The sequence below is a fragment of the Myxocyprinus asiaticus genome, chromosome 14 (assembly GCF_019703515.2).
Source record: "Myxocyprinus asiaticus isolate MX2 ecotype Aquarium Trade chromosome 14, UBuf_Myxa_2, whole genome shotgun sequence".
NCBI classification, from domain to species: Eukaryota; Metazoa; Chordata; class Actinopteri; order Cypriniformes; family Catostomidae; genus Myxocyprinus; species Myxocyprinus asiaticus.
The window spans coordinates 3517584-3535515 of record NC_059357.1 but is presented as its reverse complement, the minus strand read 5'-3'; the positions used below and the strand labels follow the sequence as shown (position 1 = coordinate 3535515).

General features: G+C 43.3%; 1 protein-coding gene across 2 annotated transcripts; it reads right to left on the bottom strand.

The window, feature by feature from the left end:
• Positions 1-961: 961 nt before the first annotated feature.
• LOC127452014 (lipopolysaccharide-induced tumor necrosis factor-alpha factor homolog) lies at positions 962-16006 on the bottom strand. Of its 2 annotated transcripts, XM_051717138.1 has the most exons (8): positions 15920-16006; positions 14300-14575; positions 12763-12789; positions 12602-12628; positions 12427-12459; positions 6709-6741; positions 6119-6266; positions 962-2140 (listed from the first exon to the last, which is right to left on the bottom strand). In XM_051717138.1, the coding sequence occupies exons 2-8, from the start codon at positions 14562-14564 to the stop codon at positions 2035-2037; spliced, it is 639 nt and encodes a 212-aa protein (XP_051573098.1). In that variant the 5' UTR covers positions 14565-14575; positions 15920-16006; the 3' UTR covers positions 962-2034. The 2 variants fall into 2 exon arrangements, with proteins under 2 accessions (XP_051573098.1, XP_051573099.1); XM_051717139.1 differs by lacking the exon at positions 6709-6741.
• Between the last annotated feature and the right edge of the window lie 1926 nt (positions 16007-17932).

The following is a 17932-nucleotide window of genomic DNA, read 5'->3' as shown; positions in this document are numbered from 1 at the left end:
AGCGCAACTCCAGCTGTACAGGCAACACGCCTCGTCAAACCAATAAGCAGGCAGTACAACATTCCTCAGATGCGCATTTGTGCTAAAAAGACAGCTGGACCGAGCTAAAAACACAACTTTTAGGACTAGAGGTGCTGAAAACTCTAGTGGCATGCGATGCAACCAAAGTAAGATGCTCCAAAAGCGTCCATCTGATGCATACGTTCATGAGAAGGATATAGCTGTAGGCTGAGCTCCAAAAGGGGGTGGGAGCTCCAAACCACCAGCAAAAATATACTGAGCCCCTAACCTAACCCTTTCCCTAACCTTAACCATTTCTGGAAGTGTTGCCCCCTTTTGGAGCTGGCCCAACCCCCTTCAAGAGTAAATCTGCCCCCTTATGGAGTTACTCCACCCTCTTTTGAAGTTTCTGCCCCTGTTTGGGCTGTCACTTTAACTTTAATTTCGTGCAATTAATAATATGAAAAGTAACACCTAAATATTTAGTTCAGAAGCGAATGCTTGTCATCTGCGTATGGGACGCATGGCGCAAATTTCGCCATCAGCAGAGTACTTGAGCTCTGAATGCGTGTGGCCTGATTTTTCTATCCGTGCGTACTCTGAACGTGCAGTATGCAGTTGCACCTGAAATTATTTGCACTAATTAGTGGATCCACAAGGTGGCAACACTCACTATTAAGCCTTTGCGGTCACGAGTAAGCACTAGAACAAGATATAATCACTGCTAAACAACAGGAGACTAATATGGGAATAACAACAGTGGATGTGCATGTCAAAAGCATGTGTGTGAGGAGGTCGGGAGATGTCTGAAGAATATAAAGATATATATTTATGGGTTTAAGCTCCTGAAGATAAATAGTCTAGTCCAGTGAGAAAATTATGACTTTAATGTAGTGAAAGTATTTAGTCAGGCTAGGTTATTGAAAGAACCATTTTAAAACAATGAATAAAAAAGTCCACCCAAAATTCCACCTTTAATTTTAATATAACTATTTTACATATACATACAGAGCAGAAGCTTCTTTCAAAGTGCACATTTAGGAAGAGAATTACTCTCCATACTCTCAGCAACTATTTTGCCCATGAGCAAAGAATTCAATCCAAGGTTATTTAATAGATACTGTCCCCAGTACCAACCAGTATCCTGTAAATCTCTTTGGGGATAAAAAAAAAGAGTCTACTAAATTACAGGAAATCAAGCAACAAATAATTAAATGTAGCTCCGCAATAACAAAAGTACTGTTGAGTAAAGCAGTTAGCTTCAGCAAGACACATTCATTCTAGGATGAACTCGCTTCACTATATTTAGCTTGATGTCTTTAAACAATCTAATGAGATTCATTTTAATGATAATAACAGTAGTTAACCCTGAGACCGTTAATTTAAGGGAGTCTAATTATGAAAGGTTGAGACTTGACATTTAGAGTTATGAATTGAGAATTACTGTAGAATAGCCTGGAATAGCAATAAAATGGAATATTATCCGACTGCCCAACTAAGTTAGGTGCCTGTGAACTTAAAACATTTTGTAGTTTAAGAGACATTCAAATTTACACTACAATATCTACAACAGCAATCTAAATTTTACAGAACTTGAATATAAGCTTTAAAATGGCTATTTACAATGTTTTAGATTTTTACTTACAAAGCAGTTTTCATGTATTTCAAGCTCACAAGTTGCCTACAGTGTATGTCTATTTAAAGTTTTATAGCTATACATCCTTCACATGTAAAATTAAGGACTGTATTTTTACTATAAGCACAATGAATCCAGGCCATAATTTTTATAAATATTTCATACCATGTGAACACTTATCATGAGTTATACTACTTGTGTCACAATTGTTGCATTCAGTTAAGCGGTAAAATATATCACTCATTTTTTAAGCCTGGCATTAGGATTTCTTTTGTACATTACAACCTATGTGAAATTAAATTCCAACACATTCCTATGTCTTCTACCCATTAGATCCCATTAAAATCAGACCTAGAGCTAGAAAGATGTTGTACAGAGTGGCATAGGTGTTTTCCACATCACAGGCGTTTGTAGAATGAGAGGATGTTGTTGCAATTAGGGCAGCGATGCTCCACATCTTTACAAGAATCCATCCAGAATGGCGCTATACAACAGGGCCAGCACCTGTATAAGAGAAATGATAATCAACCAACTTCTAAATCATGTTTTTCTATTTACCTAATTGACTTGCACTATTCCAGCATATACTACTGCTCTTTAAGACCCTCTTCCATGTGTCTGCTTGTAGGTTTACATGACAAAATCCTGGGATGTGCTTTACATTAAGTGACTTATGGTGTGTCATTGAGAATGAAGCTCTCAATTCAACGACACTTTCTTTTTGTCTGACAATTACAAGTGCTTAATGATAAGGATGGCCGAAAGTTAGTATGAGTGTTTTAGGCCAGTGCTTACATTTTTTGATCATGTACATGTGTCATTTTGTCTCGCATCATTTTGAGTCACACTGAACCAGAATCACAGTTTTGCACTACATTTACATTTATGCATTTGGCAGACACTTTTATCCAAAGCGACTTACAGTGCACTTATTACAGGGACAATCCCCCCGGAGCAACCTAGAGTTAAGTGTCTTGCTCAAGGACACAATGGTGATGGCTGTGGGGAGTTACCAGTTATGTGCTTTAGCCCACTTCGCCACGCACCACTCGTGTACACACACTAAAATTATTCTACTAATATCATTTTTGTTTCTATCCCAAAACAGGCTCTAAAGATTTCATTTGTGCATCCAGACGGAGATCGTACATCCACCGGCCAAGAGCCCTCAACTCTGAAATGAGTTGTCTCCACTCCGCATCTGTTGTCGCATCACCAGTGATCGAGTTTACATGCACACCAACATGCTGATAACTACTAAAAATCAGCTTATTTACATTTACATTTACATTTATTCATTTGGCAGACGCTTTTATCCAAAGCGACTTACAAAAGAGGAAAACATATTGCGAATCATCTTAGGAGACAGTGGTATGATGGTATTATTTAAAAAATCAAACAATGCAAGTAAAATGTGTTTACATGAGATTTAAAATCATCAGGTTATTCTCTGCTTTTGATGTCGAAACATAAACAGTCATGTGCACAACAACACTTGCACATAACACTTGCACAAACTGGATAAGCCGGTAAGGATGCCGGTAAAGGTTTTTAAGCGCGACACAAAATCAGGGTAATGAGCAAAAATCTACATGTGCCGATCGGTTAATGCTCAAACTGTTTATGACCTTACCCCTATACAGGGCCGTGGGAAGATGATTTATGTTGGGGGTGCTGTAGTGGGAGGTGCATTTTTGCATGTACATGTTGGGTGAACATATGACCATGGCAAAAACAAAACAATAAGCTGTCAATTACAAAATTAAATAAAGAAATCGATTAATTAAAGATGTATAACATATTTAACTATGGCTAAAATTATCAGTTTAGATTATTTTTCATGACATTTTAAAGCGGATGTCTCTTATCGTCAGTTCACACAAGATTAAGCCATTTCTATAGGTGTGTATACTGCTTTTACACTGCCGTTTCACGTTATTGATCTATGAGGAAATGTATTTAGCTGTTCTGATTAATTATGGAGAAAATATTAAACTTGTGCATAATGGGATTATTAGAAGAAATGTATTGGGATATTTGACCAATTACAACAGATTGCAATGCTCTATTACTCTCTTGAATTAAAAAACAAAAGTTGAACAATACATTCAAGTTATGTAATTTTATTTGTTGCCTAATTATGGAAAATATATCCCAAAATGCAGGACTACACTTTTCCTAACCAAAAGAAAATATGATCCTTTCTCTTTAAATAGTTAATGCTGGCTGTTGCGTCCATGGGTTGATGCATGTTTTTCTTGTCTTTTCATTTTCTGGTGTCTTTGACCAATGACTTTAGACACAGAGAACTTCAGAAACAATAAAGTGCTCACAGACAGCACAGATTCACTGGCTTTTTACCAGCATGTCAATTCGCAGTGGGCCACATTTACCTGGGTTATTTTTTGGGCATTTTATAGAAGATAAAAACACTGTAATCTTTATTGTCACGCGTGTTACCGGAAAAAGTCAGAAAAAATACAGTTAAAAATACAAATACTGATGTGCTCGTTTTGGAAGGGATTAAAATCAATGAGAAGCTCTGGCAATCATTACATTGCCCCACATAAAATGAATCCTGTCTGTATAGTGGTTTACGTCATCACATGGCTCATTGATACAGGGTTGCGATTTTACTGATGGTATGTCAGAGGATGCATATTAGGAAGGGGATGTATTTATTTATTTATTTTCGCACACCAGACAAGAACATATCCACATTTTAGGTTCAAAAGCCCAAACTAATAGCGTGGCTAGATGCTCCAATAGTTAAAATAGTCCAAACGGGGCTTGGCGTTCAGGGGTTGTTGAGATGAAGGCCCTCATGATTTATAAATAATTATGACAGTATTCAGTGTTGTAAATTATTTCTCAAGACTTCCTCAAACATACAGTTTTTAGGAAAACATATCCAAAATGTTTTAATGTGTTTATAAAAAAAAAAAATACTATTTAAAAAACACTGACTAAAGAAAAGAACAGCCATCATCTTGACACCAGGGCTTAATTCCCATGGCCTTGCCCCTATAATGTTTAGGGAATGTTTATATGTCATCATTGTTTTTCAGTGTTTATGAATTTATAGCTGTCATGGATTCATAGTATAGCTGTATAATTTCCTTCTAATATCGCAAATTAAAAATAGTTTACTTCATGAAATATAATCTGTTTATTATTATTATCATTATTATTTATTTATTTATTTAATAACTTTGCATTAAATAATTCTTCTGACACATAAAAGTATGGTGCTTAAACAACTTTTTTGTTTGGTTGGACCAGACAAAATGTTGGCAGGGCAAGTAAAAATGCAGCATGCATGGACGTATTTTGGCTTCACTATACGCAACGCAAAATTTATATTAATTTAAACCAGCTGATCTCAGTTCAGGAGACTCTGTGCTGTCAGTAAAGGGTTAAAGTCATGTGACAGAACAACATGGCGCCAACCACAGCAGAGTTTGTCTTTGGGAGAAACGCCAACAAAACTACATCTGGTAAGAAACCTCATTAAGTTTTTACATTGAAACCTGTTTGAGTCACAAGGTTAGAGTCTCTAATTTCATTCGATATGCCATTTTTAAAATTTGAGCGATTTATCGTGAAATGCCACACTGATAAACACGATGAACACTAATGTGTACTTCAGCACATTTTTTCCCTTTGAAATCTGATATTCACTGTGCATTATCACATTGAGAATCAATGGATGCATCCAAAAGCTAGAAAATGTTGCTTTCAGAGGCTTTATATGGAGTTAGGATGAAAATAAGGTGCTTTTTGAACTGTTCTGAGACCAGTGCAGACAAACAGCACACTGGAGGTTAAGTCATTCACTAAATAGGGAGCAAGGGAGCATCCTATCAACCTTATTCAGCCCCACCCCTTTCAGCGCTCAACGCTTCCATGTTTGTCTCTTAACCTCCGGTTTGTATTGAAGCTACTGAGAAGAGTCGATCAAAATGGATTACGTGTGGGAAAACAGAAAGTATTTTTCATTATCTATTCCTATTTAAAGTTCAGTTTCAGGCTGCAGATGATGTTTGGATCACTCAACATGTTTGACAGACATGTGACAATGATAATCAGTACATAGATTCAGAATTTTATAATGCTAAATTTTATTTTAACATGATTGTTAGTGATTGCATGATGCTGGATATTACTTTGAATCAGAATGAATTATGCTAATTTCTGATGTAAAATCTGTAATGTCTCAAAAAGGCAAATAACCAACACTCTTGGAAATATAATAACAATTTGATTAAAAAAATCAGACTTTCTATAGCTTGGTATGATTTAAAATTTCACAACTTAGTCTCACTGTCCACATATGTGGACATACATTTTTATGAAAACTATTTGCTCTTGAATTTTTTTTTTTTTTTTTTTTTTTTTTGGCATGCTTAGTAGCCAAAAAATGCACACAGCAGTCACACTTGGGTCTCAGGAGGTTAAAGGAGAAAAGAGGTTGAATTTTACCCAATAAGGGCGAGACATCCGCAGGCCAGCCAGGTCATGAGTCCACTGTAATAATCTGTGATAGTGATCACCTGGTGCTTACAGTGAGGGCACATGGTTTGGCCAGGTAAATCACGCAGGCTCGGGAGCATCACTGTGGTTGTTACATCTGTAATACACACACACACACATGTTCCAAATTCGGAATTTCCAAATTTCTACTTGGAAAAGTGCAATAGAACGCCATTTGAAGTCAGACTTCCAAGTTTGTGCGGAAATCCTCAACACTGATTTCTGATGTTAATGATAAACGTTACATTTTCAACAAATCCAATGTATCAGTGAGTCGAAATGTCTTATTTTCTGCAATATGATTGCTAGGAGACTTCTTTGTTGACAATCAAACGACTGCAAAGCTAACAGCAGTGCTGCCATTTTGTCTAATCATATGTAGCCTTAGAATTGGCCAGTGGAACGCACACATGGTCGGAAATCTGAGATATTAAGTATAAATATCCCATATCCGACTTTGAATGGAATGCAGCATTAGCATTAGCGTTTGCATTAAGGTGTTTTTGGAGCTTGCCAACTTGTTCAAAACTGTAACTTACTGGTGGCTTGAGGGTACATCCCTGGGGTTGGACCTTTAGTAAAAGATTTAAAAGGTGATTATTTCACTAATATCTGTGAATGACAATAGATGAAGAACTTAGTAATTAGTATTAAGAAATTTCTGGCACTTTCTTACTGAACTAGCTGTTCCCTATCTGTCACTCACTCGACGTTGTGTCGATGTAGTGACACTAGGGGTCACTCTTGGGAGCCCGAGACACCTCTGGTCTTTGATAAAAGGCCAATGAAAATTGGCGAGTGGTATTTGCATGCCACTCCCCCAGACATACGGGTATAAAAGGAGCTGGTATGCAACCACTCATTCAGATTTTCTCTTCGGAGCCGAACGGTCATGCTCACTGAGCTGAATTTTCATTCACCTCTGCTGGATCTGACGGCGCATTTCAGCGGCTTCTCCCTCCTCTGCACTGGTGCACTGCAGAGAATGCCCCTGGGCGCTTCGGCAGAAAAAAAAGAGAGTATATTTTCCTGAAAGAGTATATTCCTCTAAAAGAGCAGCACACACGGAATGTCTTTTTAAAGACGCGTCTTTTTAAAGATGACTTTCCAATTGTGTGTTATTCCTGGTTGCGGTCGTTACCTCTCAACTTCAGACGGTCACGATCACTGTCTTTCGTGTCTGGGCATGACCCACACGGAGGCAGCGTTCGTGGATGGTTCATGTTCTCACTGCAAGAGCATGACCATGGCAACGTTGCGGTCGCGGCTTGCTTTCGTAAGCAAGCCACCCCAGCAGCTCCCCGCCTCAGTCCTTCTACCTACAGGTTTGAGGCCAGCGCGGCTAGCACTGGGGGAGATTTGGGGACCCCAATGGGACTGCCTCCACCGGGTATCCCCCCGCGGACCTCCCATTCCCCAGCACGCTCGTCTGCCCCGATTAGGCTTCCGCATGAGTCCACCGGCTCGTCTCACGGCGAGTTCGACCTCTTGTTCGGAGCCCGCAAAGCTGATGAGCTCTCAAGTGCAGCATCGGAGAGCGGGCTTGTCCAGTCGGACACAGAAGCCTCAGCTGGGCTCCCCCCTTTGGGGATGATTGCCCAGTCACAGGCTGATGCAGAGATGACGGACATGCTTTCCCGGGCAGCCGTGAGCGTCGGGCAAGAGTGGAACCCTCCACTCTCCCCTGAACCCACGTGGCTCGATGATTGGTTCCTGGGCTCGTGTCACCGCTCAAAGCAGCTAGGCCCTGCCCCAGTGCTTTTCTTCCTGGAAGTGCATGAGGAGCTGTCAAAATCGTGGGAGGCACCTTTTACTGCCTGGTCCCGATTTCTCAGTTCCCCCGCCCTCACTACCCTCGATGGCAGGGCGGCCAGGAGCTATACGGCGATTCCCCCGGAGGATAAAGTGCTCGCGGTACACCTATGCCCACAGAGCGCCGCCACCTAGCGTGGATGCCCAAAGCTCTTGTCCAAGCCCTGTAGGTTAACATCGTCTCTGACGGCCAAAGCCTACAGTGCTGCTGGACAAGCCGCCTCTGCCCTGCACGCCATGGCTCTCCTGCAGGTCCACCAAGCCAAGGCACTAAAAGAACTGCACAAGGGAAGTTCTGCCCCAGATCTGATGCAGGAACTGCGCTCGGCGACCGACCTCGCTCTCCGAGCGACGAAGGTCACGGCGCGGTCTCTCGGGCGGACGATGTCAACATTAGTGGTCCAGGAGCGCCACCTTTGGTCAATATGGGTGAGGCCGACAAGACACGGTTCCTTGCTGCACCCATCTTCCAGGCTGGCCTATTTGGCAACACCGTCGAGGACTGTGCCCAGCAGTTCTCGACGGTGAAGCAGCAGACGGAGGCTATCCGGCATATCCTGCCCCGGCACGGCTCAAGATCCGACACCCCATCTGCTCGTCGCCAAGGGTGTCCCCCTGCGGTGACTGCACCGGCTCCGCCACAGCCTGCCCCTTCAGCCCGGCCCCAGTGTGGAGCCCACCGCAGGAAGCAGACGCCACCCGTCCCATGGCTGTCCGCCAAGAACCCACAAAGGTTGTCAATGCACCCCTGAGACAGGCGACCCAGGGTCGGCAAAACCCCCTGCATTGGAGCTGGTAGTAAGACCACTCCATCCCCCGGTGGAGGGCCGGATGGAGAATCTTTTGTTGCCTTCACCGCATGCCCAAGTGGCTGCGGTACCCAACAGTTCAGCAAAAGAGCGGTTTCCTCCTTCCCTGGGTCACATACCCGGTGTGCACAGTCATCATCATGACCACCGTCCACCTTTTTTCCCTTGCAGGATTGGCGCTCCAGCGGCAGTCTCCCCACCCCTGCGTGCCCAGCTGTGGCACACATCCGCCCCTGTTGTGACAGTCTCCACAGGTTTCGAGGACAGGCCTCTTCCTCCCCCATCCCAGGCTGCACAGGGACCTGGTGCTCCCGTACCTCAGCCGACTAGGGCTTCAGGTCAACTGGGAAAAGAGCAAGCTCCTCCCGGTTCAGAGCATCTCTTTTCTCGGTTTGGAGTTGGACTCAGTCTCGTTGACGGCGCACCTCACGAAAGAGCACGCACAGTCGGTGCTGACCTGTTTGAAGGCATTCAAACAGAAAACAGCGGTTCCACTGAAACTCTTTCAGAGGCTCCTGGGGCATATGACATCCTCAGCGGTGGCCACCCCACTCGGGTTGATGCATATGAGACCACTTCAGCACTGGCTTCAGACTCGAGTCCCGAGATGGGCATGGCACAGCGGGACACATTGCTTGGCCATCACGCCGGTCTGTCACCGTCTCTTCAGCCCTCATTTCTACGGGCAGGTGTTCCCCTAGAGCAGGTCTCCAGGTGCGTTGTGGTCACGACAGACGCCTCCAAAACGGGCTGGGACGCTGTTTGCAATGGGCATGCAGCCGCCGGCTTATGGATGGGCCCGCGGCTGTGTTGGCACATCAACTGCCTCGAGTTGTTGGCAATTCTGCTCACCCTGTGGAGGTTCTGGCCGTTGATCCAGGGCAAGCACATGTTAGTTCGGACAGACAACATGGCAACGGTAGCATATGTCAATCGCCAAGGTGGTCTGCGCTCTCGTTGCATGTCACAACATGCCCGCCGTCTCCTCCTCTGGAGTCAGCAGCACTTCAAGTCGCTGCGAGCCACTCACATCCCGGGCGACCTCAACACTGCAGTGGATGCACTGTCACGACAGGTTACCCTTAGGGGAGCGTGGAGAATCCACCCTCAGGTGGTCCAGCTGATTTGGAGTCAGTTCGGACAGGCACAGGTAGACCTGTTTGCCTCCCAAGGATCCTCCCACTGCCCGCTCTGGTACGCCCTGACCGAGGCACCTCTAGGCATAGATGCACTGGCACACAGCTGGCCTCCTGGCCTACGCAAATATGCGTTTCCCCCAGTGAGCCTACTTGCACAGACTCTGTGCAAGGTCAGGGAGGACGAGGAGCAGGTCGTCCTGGTAGCACCCTACTGGCCCACCCAGACGTGGTTCTCGGACCTCACGCTCCTCGTGACAGCCCCCCCTCCTGGCGAATTCCCCTGAGGAAGGACCTTCTTTCTCAGGGACGGGGCACCATCTGGCACCCGCGACCAGACCTCTGGAATCTCCATGTCTGGCCCCTGGACGGGACGTGGAAGACCTAAGCGGTCTACCACCCATGATCACTCAGGCTAGGGCCCCCTCTACAAGGCGCCTGTATACCTTTAAGTGGCATCTGTTCGCTTCCCGACGGGAAGACCCCCAGAGATGCGCAGTCGGATCGGTGCTTTTCTTCCTGCAGGAGAGGTTGGAAGGGCGGCTCACCCCTTCCACCTTGAAGGTGTATGTTGCTGCTATAGCAGCACACCATGACACAGTGGACGGTAAGTCCTTAGGGAAGCACGACCTGATCATCAGTTTCCTGAGAGGTGCCAGGAGGCTGAACCCCTCCAGACATGGGCCTCTCTGTAGTTCTTCAGGGTCTATAAGGAGCCCTCTTTGAGCCTTTGCAGTCAGTCTCCTTGAAGACTCTCTTCCTGACTACGCTCACTTCCATCAAGAGGGTAGGAGACCTGCAAGCGTTCTCTGTCAGCGAAACATGCCTGGAGTTCGGTCCGGGCTACTCTCACGTGATCTTGAGACCCGGACTGGGCTATGTGCCTAAGGTTCTCACTACCCCTTTTAGGGACCAGGTGGTGAACCTGCAAGTGCTGCCCCAGGAGGAGGCAGACCCAGCCCTGTCATTGATGTGTCCGGTGCGCGATTTATGCATCTATTTGGATCGCATGCAGAGCTTTAGGATCTCTGAGCAGCTCTTTGTCTGCTTTGGTGCACAGTGGAAAGGAAGCGCTGTCTCCAAGCAGAGGATCGCCCACTGGCTCATTGATCCCATAGCTATGGCATATCAAGCCCAGGACGTGCCGCCCCTGGTAGGGCTATGAGCCCATTCTACCAGGGGTGTAGCGGCCTCCTGGGCCCTGGCCAGGGGCGCCTCTCTAACAGACATTTGCAGAGCAGCGGGCTGGGCAACACCAAACACCTTTGCAAGGTTCTACAACCTCCGGGTGGAACCAGTTTCATCCCAGGTAGTGGCACGCAATACAATCGGATAAGCCCGGGATAGCCGGCCGGGTGTATCGCTTGCACATAGTGCCTTTCACCTCCTCTGAGCTGAAGACGTGCACCATTAATTCCCAGTAATGTTCACAAACTATGTTCCCTGGTTGACTTCCTCCGAGCCCTGTGGCAGTCGAGTTTTTGGAGAGACTCGCTACCGGCCCAGTACACGTGCTAACTAAGAGCCCTGTTCTGGGGTAGGTGCTCTGCATGTGGCGGTTCCCTCTAAGGTAACCCCATGCGATGTATATCTTCAGCTAATTCGTTTCCCTGTTGGCAAACTGCGTCTTCCTTGGGCAGAGCCCCCTCTGCCACAGTCTCCATGTTTGTAGTAACTTCTCCCCTGTTGGGTAGGATCTACCATGATACTTCTCCACATGGTCGGCAAGACCATGTGACATATTTTCCACTTAAATATCCCCCCCCTCTCTCTGGGCGAGGTGTGGTCTCTGCGGTGTCCTTCCTTTGGGAGGGACACCGCCCGACTAGACCTGGTCAGCCCAGTCGGATAGTCCCCCTTTGTGGGGGGGAGTGAAAAAAAAGAAGGGGAAAAGAGACCATGACTGGGCTAGCCTGTCTCTATCTTTTGGATAGTCGACTTGTCCCCAAAGGGCCGTTCGACACTCATAACTATGTTGGGGGAGGTTACGTGTCGGCCTGGTGCACTGGCTACGAGACACACAGTTGTCTACCCGTCACACACCGCCAGTTCACGTAACACAGTTCAGCCAGTTTGTATAGGGACCCCTAGTGTCACTACATCGACACAACGTCGAGTGAATGACAGATATGGAATGTCATGGTTACTTGCATAACCTCCGTTCCCTGATGGAGGGAATGAGACGTTGTGTCCCTCCTGCCACAATGCTGAACTACCCGCTGAAATGGCCGGACCTTGTTTCGGCTCCTCAGCATAAAACCTGAATGAGTGGTTGCATACCAGCTCCTTTTATACCCGTATGTCCGGGGGAGTGGCATGCAAATACCACTCGCCAATTTTCATTGGCCTTTTATCAAAGACCAGAGGTGACTCTGGCTCCCAAGAGTGACCCCTAGTGTCACTACATCGACACAACGTCTCGTTCCCTCCATCAGGGAATGGAGGTTATGCAAGTAACCATGGCGTTTGGGATTAATAAAAGTTGAAATCAATAACTTACTGGTGGCTTGAGGGTACATGCCTGGGTTTGGGCCTTCAGAAAAAGATTTAAAGATAATTGTAATTATTGCAGTAATACCTGTGATTGACAGTAGATAAAATATTGAGGTATTATGTTGTTTTTGGAGTATGCTTAATGAACTGTTCGAGATTGATAGTTAAAGACTGTAACTTACCTGGAAGGTACATTCCTGGGTTTGGGCCTTCAGAAAAAGATTTAAAATTGTAATTATTGCAATAATACCTGTGATTGACAGTAGATAAAATACTGAGGTATTATATTGTTTTTGGAGTATGCTTAATTAACTGTTCATGATTGATTAAGACTGTAACTTACCTGGAGGGTACATCCCTGGATTTGGGCCTTCAGAAAAAGATTTAAAGAGGTAATCACTGCTCTAATACCTCTTATTGGCAGTAGAAAAAGTTTGTTTATTTTTCTACATTTAATTATAAACATTATTAATCAGATATAATCAACCCTAGTTATCAATATATTAAATTTAGCATTATCACCATTGTGATCATTAGGTGATTTTTTTCCCCCCTGCTATCTTTCTAAAAGTTAGTCTTTTTCTTAAAGGAAATACACCAAAAATATTGATGATACATCTTACATTCATTGGCATATCCACATTTTTGTTCAAATGCTCTCTATGATGAGTATATCCCCTCACCCTTATACCACCTTATGCCCCTAATTCGCATCCTAACACTGTATCATGTGATGCTTGTAGATCCACACGTGTGTCTGATACATAAGAAACATAGGCATAAGGAACATAACAGAGGCATAGGGACACTCCAACCTGGTCTCATGACAAGTCATGACAGTGAGGTGTGATCTAGGAGCTTTTTGATAGCTTCATACAGTGCATGCCATTGAAGAGATGGTTGTTGTAAATCCCGTCAAAAATCAAAGATGGGGCTACTGTGAATAAGGTCTATAACTGCATACTTTGGAAAAAGATGACATTAGGAAACTGAAAATGGAGGTTGTAAACTTATACGACTTCATGTGGATGTGGCCTAAGTTTAACCGCTAACTAAAACCCCAAACCTAAACCTAACCATAAAGTCTTATCCAAACCCTTATCTCTTTGGTTGGATACCAAGAAATATAGAAAACATCGAGGTTTGGAACGAGACAAGGGAAGCATATATTACAGCTTTTTTGACAGGTGATTGCATACATAAATATGGAATAAGTAACCAAATTTGTTCACAGATGTTTCCTTTCTTAAAATAATGTGTTGGATCGGAGGCTAGCTAAAATGTTACACCTGTATCAAATCGGTTAGAAATTCTGACTGTTGATTGGTTGGTCTCTATGAAATAAAAGTCGTACCTTTTCATACAAGCCAAGTCATAAAACATCTTACGAATTTGCCATCTTGTATTATTATGAGCTGTCATGAGACTCCATTAGAACACTCAATGTGTGCCACATTACATCAATGCGTTAATGAGAATTTCAGAACCAAAATGAAAGGCAAATCTGTATACACCCCCACACCTGCCACTACATCCAATTACCTGTCACAACTTTGCATGTTCCTTTAAACAAGTTCATTTAAGGTAAGCAGGTTTGGTTTGGTTTTCTGACTGAAATCGAGAGGTGCAAGCTATAAGTTACACCTCCTAGATTTAAGTAATTCTAGAAAATAATTGGTGGGACTAAATAATTGTTTTGCCTTCCATTAATACTAGTAAGTGGCCAATATACTACAATCCCAGAACATTCTGGAAAATTTAAGGCATTTTTGTCCTCTGAAGCAGAGGCGTAAACAATTGACCTCTTTTCACCCCTTTACTTCCACCAGGAACCAATGAGGAACCCATTAACTTTGGTTCTGCTGTGGTTAGAAACGTACCTGCTTGAAAGTTTGGATTGTTAACTCCTGCTTTGAGCCCTGGCTCTGGGTATGCTGTGTATCCCACATTAATGGTGGGGTGTGGAGATGAATGGTAACCAGGCTGGTGGGTCACCTCTGTTCCTCCATAATCTAATGGATGACCTGGGTAGGGTGGGGCAGCTTCCAAACCTTCCACAGCTTTCTCAGCTTCTATATCCTCCATATCTTCCAAATAAACCACCTCTTCTAAATCGTCCAATTCAGCTTCGTCGGTTTTATCCATATTCTTAGTTCCTTAAAGGAAACAGTCAAACTAAACATAGAAATGTGACACAGAAAATATTGGACAATTGTCTTTTAACTATATAACCAGCATTTCTGTTGATATATATATATATATATATATATATATATATATTATTTGTAGATGTTTCTCATCTGCACTAAACCATGAACAGTGCTCGTTTTTCAATTAGACTGCTCGCACCCCAATGCAAATGTCAACAAAAATGTTGACAAGGCATATTCAAATCTCCACAGTCCATCCAAATTTCATTCTAACATGGGAACTTTCTGTTTGTAAAGTGCTTTGCGTTCCTTTTCCTTTTAGTCATGGAAACAGACGTTTGCTTGCCACCACATCATCAAGACCAGGAACTGAAGACACGAATTAGCTTGTAAAAACCAAGTCGCACGACTTCCCTCTTCCATTTGACAATCAAATTCAGTTATTTCCGAACATAGTGAATTGTTTGAATTCACTTCACCTTTTCCACTTTCCCTTCATTTACAATTACAATTAGGAGAGGCCATACTGTCCATAAAACAAGACATTTAGAAGCAGGTTTTGCTGACAAATGCAAGAATAGCTTTACTTTCTCTGTTTTGAAATCTGGAAAAGAAATTATGCCAGATATTTATGTCATTACAGTAGTGAAAGTCATGAATCATCGCTGTATTACAAACTCACCAAATTAATTCAATAACGCAACTTTTAGCCACAGATGTCAAATACATATTACATTTTAATGTAATATTATTATATACAAATTAAATTACATTGAAATTTAAATGCACACCCCAAGTTGGTAATGCACAATGTCAGACATTCACAATCTAGCACCGCTCCTTGTAATTTAGGCTTGTAATTACATAATCAAAGTTCTGTTAATCTAAAACTTTGAAACAACTTTGCACAAATGCATGTGGCAAGGTGATATGGAACAGCAATGTGTTCAGCAAACCTGGAACTAATGTATTTCATAAAATGAATCAACATCTCGGAATGTCTGTCAACCAATCAAACCAATCATTCAATCATGCTTTAGTCAAAACTATAATAATTATTCCATAATTTATTAACTGTCACATTTCTATTACACAGACAACTAAAGCTAAGTTTTTGCTTAAAGACTTCCCAGAGATGTTGAAACATCTATTTTCCACAATGATACATCTCTTCATTTGAATTAGTACATCTCTCGCTCTGCTAACCTTCCTGTCAAAGCTTTTCATGATCACAATTTGGTGGCTCAAAAACACTAAAGGAATGTTTCACAGCAATATCTTTTCTGTAACTCCGTCTTTTACCATCTCTCTCTCTTCCTTTCTGTAAAATCCTCTTCCAGACCAACTTACCTCAGGAACGAGAGGTCAGTGAGATGGGTTGAGGTTGGATGTTGTATTTCCTTAGAGAGCAGAAGAATCAGTGAGTTCAGGACAAAGAGAAATGGGTGTGTATGAGTTCTAGAGGAGGGCAAAGAAAGGAGGCAAAAAATGGGAGGAGATGCTTTGAAATCATAGAGTAGCAGTCAAAAGTTTGGACACACCTGCTTCTATGTATTGTAACTATTTTCAACACTTTGGAACAATAGTTAGATCATCAAAACTATTAAATAGTCCATCCTTCGGATGAGACGTTAAACCGAGGTCCTGAATCTCTGTGGTCATTAAAAATCCCAGGACACTTCTCGAAAAGAGTAGGGGTCTAACCCCGGTGTCCTGGCTAAATTCCCCCCATTGGCTCTTCTCAGTCATGGCCTCCTAATAATACCCATCCATTAATTGGCTCTATAATTCTCCTCTATCCTCTCCACCAATAGCTGGTGTGTGGTGAGCATACTGGCGCACTATGGCTGCCGCCGCATCATCCATGTGGGTGCTGCAAACAGGTGGTTGTTGAGGAGAGTCCCCTGTTCACTGTGTAAAGTGCTTTGAGTGTAGTGTCAGAAAAAGTGCTATATAATGTAACATTCATATTAAATAAAGTGGATATATTTGAATTATTTGAGCTTATTTCAAGTCACAAAGTTAATTTTCTTAACCAACTTGATGAGGTACATCATGGGATGCTTTTTAGACAGTTTTGAAGGTGTTTACATGCATGCTGGATACTTGTTGGCTGATTTTCCTTCATTATCCACTCCAACTCATCCATTTCATTATTGCCAGAGGGACAATAAACTGCCATTGGATAGAAAATGGAAAGTTGACCTCTATCATTTTTAGACATAAGTTTGTCAAGGAGATACGCATGGGCCTCAACACTTTACACACAAATCATAATGAGCACGTTTACATGCAAACCATAACACTGTAAAACTGTGTTGACATGAGATTTAAAATAATCACGTTATTCTCTGATTTTGAATTCAAACCGTGAAGAGACATGCGCTCAACACGTGCGCACATTAGGAAAGCAGGTGAGAACACCGGTAAAGGTGTTTATATGCAATGCAAAAATCTGCGTAAGGGGCAAAAATCTACCTGTGTCGACCAGTTTATTCTTACGGCGTTTATGACCTTAAACCGATAAAGAAACGCTGTTTATTGCGTTTACATGATCACATGTGTTTTCGGCTTATTAAGCATAATCGGTGTAAGAACGTGTGTGTAAACGCACTCAGTGATGGTGACAATCATCAAATACATCGAGTAAAAAGATGAGCTTAGAATTATTGCAACATTACAAAAAACTGAAAGTGACAACAAACTTGCTTTGCTTTGTTGGACATTTTAGTCGGAGGCGCAGCTGTGCTGCTCAAGAGACGCAGGCGAGGGAGACGAGCAGGCGCGCTAGTCAAGCTTCGTCAGCATGGCTTTCGAACAGCCCTGCCAAGTATTCATCTAGCGAATCTCCACTCTCTTCCTAACAAAACAGACGAACTACATCTCCTCACCCATACAAACAAGTACTTTTCAACCTCTGCTGCCTTGTGCTCCACAGAAACCTGGCTGAGTGAAGCCATTCTGGACAGTGCATTACGTCTGCCGGGTTTCCAGCTATTCAGAGCGGATCACATAGCGGATTTAACGGGGAAAATGAGAGGCGGTGGAACATGCTTTTACATCAGTGAAGGTTGTTGTACATATGTAACAACGTTAAAGAAGATGTGCTGTCCTAATTAGGAAGCGCTCTTTATTAACTGTAAGCCTTTCTACTCGCTGTGGGAGTTTTCCTCGTTTATTCTGGTGAGCGTTTATATCCCACCACACGTGTGTGTGAGCGCCGTGCTGCAACAGCTGGCTGATCAAATCACAGACACAGAGCAACAATACCCGGACTCAGTTATTATTATTCTTGGGGATTTTAACAAAGCAAACCTCACATGTGAATTGCCCAAATACAAACAGCACATTACATGCCCAACC